At 50.4% G+C, this 3,207-nt stretch overlaps 1 protein-coding gene across 1 annotated transcript in view; it reads right to left on the bottom strand.

The window, feature by feature from the left end:
• Nucleotides 1-893: 893 nt before the first annotated feature.
• The window catches only part of Sema4d (semaphorin 4D), a 99,991-nt gene continuing 97,677 nt past the window's right edge, over nt 894-3,207 (bottom strand). Inside the window, exons 19-20 of the mRNA XM_013355207.2 lie at nt 2,443-2,540; nt 894-1,636 (exon numbers count right to left, since the gene is read on the bottom strand). Coding sequence (XP_013210661.1) covers nt 1,610-1,636; nt 2,443-2,540 — 125 coding nt within the window. The 3' untranslated portion in view covers nt 894-1,609. The remainder of the gene's footprint in view (nt 1,637-2,442; nt 2,541-3,207) is intronic.

The raw sequence follows: 3,207 nt of genomic DNA, 5'->3' as shown, positions 1-3,207 counted from the left end.
TTTTTCGAGACAGGGTTTCTCTATAGCTTTGGAGCTTGTCCTGGAGCTAGCTCTTGTAGACCAGGCTGTCCTCGAACTCACAGAGATCTGCCTGCCTCTGCCTCCTGAGTGCTGGAATTAAAGGTGTGGTTTTTTGAAGCAGGGTTTTTCTTGTATAGCCCTGGCTGCTCTGTAGATAGACCAGGCTAGCCTAGAAGAAAGATCTGCCTGTCTCTGCCTCCCAAGTGCTGGAATTAAAGGCCTGCCCCACCCCACCCAGCTGAGCAAGGAGCCTTAATAATCATGCTCTCTGCAACCTCAAGTGTGTGGCTGCTTTGGGGCATAGACAGGTCCTGACCAGTTCAGACTTCAGGGAAGATGCAGGAAGCAACAATAAGGAGAGGGACTGGGCAGTTTTTCATGGCTAAAGCCACACCCTCAAATAGAACCAGTGAAAATAGTTTATAAAAAATTCCTTTGCAAAGGTATGAGGGGGCTGCTGCAGGTGTGGTTACTGTGCACTGGCCAGATAGGTGAGTAGGTGGCAGAGGCAGTACACCTAGAGGAGGGGACAGTACACATGACCTCCAGAGTGTCTCTGCCTCAGGGTCCCTTTTCACACTGGGCTGCTGGGCTGCGGAGGGACCAGCTAACCTCACACCTGGATGGTTACCTTACTCATTTGTCCCAGAAAGAAGGGACATTGAGTGGGCTGAGCAAGCCAGAGTCTCCAGGGATCATAGAGAGGCATGGCTTTGTTTGGAAGAGAGTTTTAGGTTTTATAATTGACAAGAAGAGACATGTCTACCAAGATTAAAGGCTGAGCATCTCTTGGGTCCTACCCAGGTCCCACACACCCACAAGCTTCAAAGACTGTAATATGGAGACTTGGAAGCACCTACAAGACACGCTTACTCAGCACTGGCAAAACAGTTTAATACGGCACCAGAAGGTTTGCATAATTGACCTGTTTGGCTTTTCTACCTCAGAAGCGGAGCGCTGACAGGGTAAACGTGGGTGGGAACCACTGTGCTTTGGAAAACAGCCTTGTGTTCTGAGATTAGCAAAGAGCAACTTCCTCATCCTCACTCAAGGTTTAAGGCAAAATATTCTCACATGAAGTCTCACCTCTCCTGTCCCAGGGCGGATCCTGGAACAAAATCAATGACCTGTTTACTAGGTGGCCACATCAACAGATTTGACTTAGAGCCACAAAACCAGAGCAGAGATTAGCTGTGCTGACCCTGGGGGAGGGGCATGAGTGTGCATTGAAGTCCTAGGGATAATGCAGGGGTGGCCACCATCAGGTTAGCTGTCACACGCTGCTCCATCAGCTGCTTGGATGTGGAGTTTCAAACAGGTCAGCTACCTGTTTGTTCCGGCAGCTGACCCTACTGTTATGTAAACAGCTAATGTAAAAGAGTCCTGGTCTGTCTCATGCCCATGGGAGTTCTGACCTAGAAATTCCCAGCCTCTAGGAGGGGCCCCTCAGGCAGTGGCCAGTGAGTGTGTGTGGAGCCAACCAAGACCAAAACAGCTTGGTGCGGTAGGTGCTGGTGCCTTCATCAGGTGTGTCTGCAGCTGATGTCAACAAGGTCAGCTGGGTTCTGTTGAGGACTGCCTCCGGTAGCTAGAAGTTGTCCTTGCTGCAGCTCTCCTAAAAAAATAAAATAAAATAAAATAAAATAAAATAAAATAAAATAAAAAATGTTGACTTTGTGGCCTAACAGAATAGATCCTTCTTGTCCTGGGGCAGAGCCTACGCACCCAGAGTTTAAGGATAAGTACTCAGGTGGTTTCCCCAAGGACTCAGAGGCCTGTGTGCTCAAGTTCCTGCTCCTGCTCCAGACAGGTGAGCCAAGCATCCTGCCTTCAGAAAGGGACTGTTGTCCTGTGGCACCATGACATCAGTAGAGCAGCATCTCCTAGTGTCACAGAGGACCTTGGAGGGGAGACCTGCATAGGCTCTGATGAGAGAAGACTTGACAACACTGTTGACAGCTGGCACTCCTCTAACCACACACTCGGGCCTCTTGAGGACAGAGCTCCCCATTTGTGTAGAGCGCAGCACAGGAACTTGAGCCTATCTGAGGGCATCCTGCCTGTGGATGCCCTCTCTTCTCAGGCTCGTGGGTAGTAACAACCCCACTAGGGCTGCGCCAGGGCACCCCTCTCCATGTCATGCGTCAGCAGCTATTCTGCTTTTGTGAAAGCAGTGTGCTCCAAGAGTCCTGCCCAGAAACTAGGATAGCCCTGGACAGCAGATAGCTGCTGACTTGTGCATGACCTACAAATCCTATTTTGGTCTCCTCTACCATCTTGCTTCTGTTAGCCTCAGTGACAGCCCAGAGTTTCCCCAGAGCAATCGAGAAGCAGAACTTCTCTAAGAACTGAGAGGAAGCCACAGGAGCCACTGGCAAAATAGGATGCCTTGCAAAGTCTCCCTGGTGGCCAGGTACGTACCCAAGCCTTCCTCCAGCCCTGCATCAGCCGATCATGCTCCCCAGCGACAGCTCGCCATGCAGCAAGCTCCTGGCTCCACTTTTCTTGCTGGAATGCCTCTGCAAGACAAGCAGAGTCAAGGTCACAGCTTTGGAGACCTCTGGAGTGCTATAGGTGCGTACTGTCCGTCAGGACCACACCCTAGGCTGAAGTTCTGATCTGCTCTAGTGATCTGTCCCAATGGAGAATCCCCTCACTGGCCTGAGGGGGGTCACAGTAGAGATCTGGGGAGCCAGTGGGTTTTGCATCTCATTACTGGTTGCTTGGTTTTTCAGACAGTTTTGCTTTTTTGACCTAGTTGCCTTGAATTCACCCTGTAGCCCAGGCTGGATCTAAACTTCAAATCCTCCTGCTTCAGCCTTTCTAGTTCTGATTCCAAGTGTATGCCACCTCACAGTCAGTGTCTCCACTTAGCCCCTCTTCCCAGTCACAGATGCTCTCCAAGGCTCCAGTGGACCTGGCCTCTACATCCCAGTGTCATTTCCTGGGTGGCAGAGGCCCCACATTGCAGGTGAGCCTGTAGACCCCTTCAGTAAGAACAGGTACCCCTGCTCAGAATCTAGCTTAGTTCTCCCCCAAAGTTGGTAGAATCTTGGGAAGCCAGCATGACTGTGGGTTTAGGGCTTTGGGGAGATTTCCCTTGCCTCTCTCTCCATGGTCCCCTAAGTGTGCTTTCTGGATTCTGTTTGTTTTTTGGTTGGGTTTTTTTTTTTTTTTTTTTTTTTT

This window comes from Microtus ochrogaster, unplaced genomic scaffold (assembly GCF_000317375.1).
Source record: "Microtus ochrogaster isolate Prairie Vole_2 unplaced genomic scaffold, MicOch1.0 UNK104, whole genome shotgun sequence".
NCBI classification, from domain to species: Eukaryota; Metazoa; Chordata; class Mammalia; order Rodentia; family Cricetidae; genus Microtus; species Microtus ochrogaster.
This window is presented reverse-complemented; position numbering and strand designations above follow the sequence as displayed.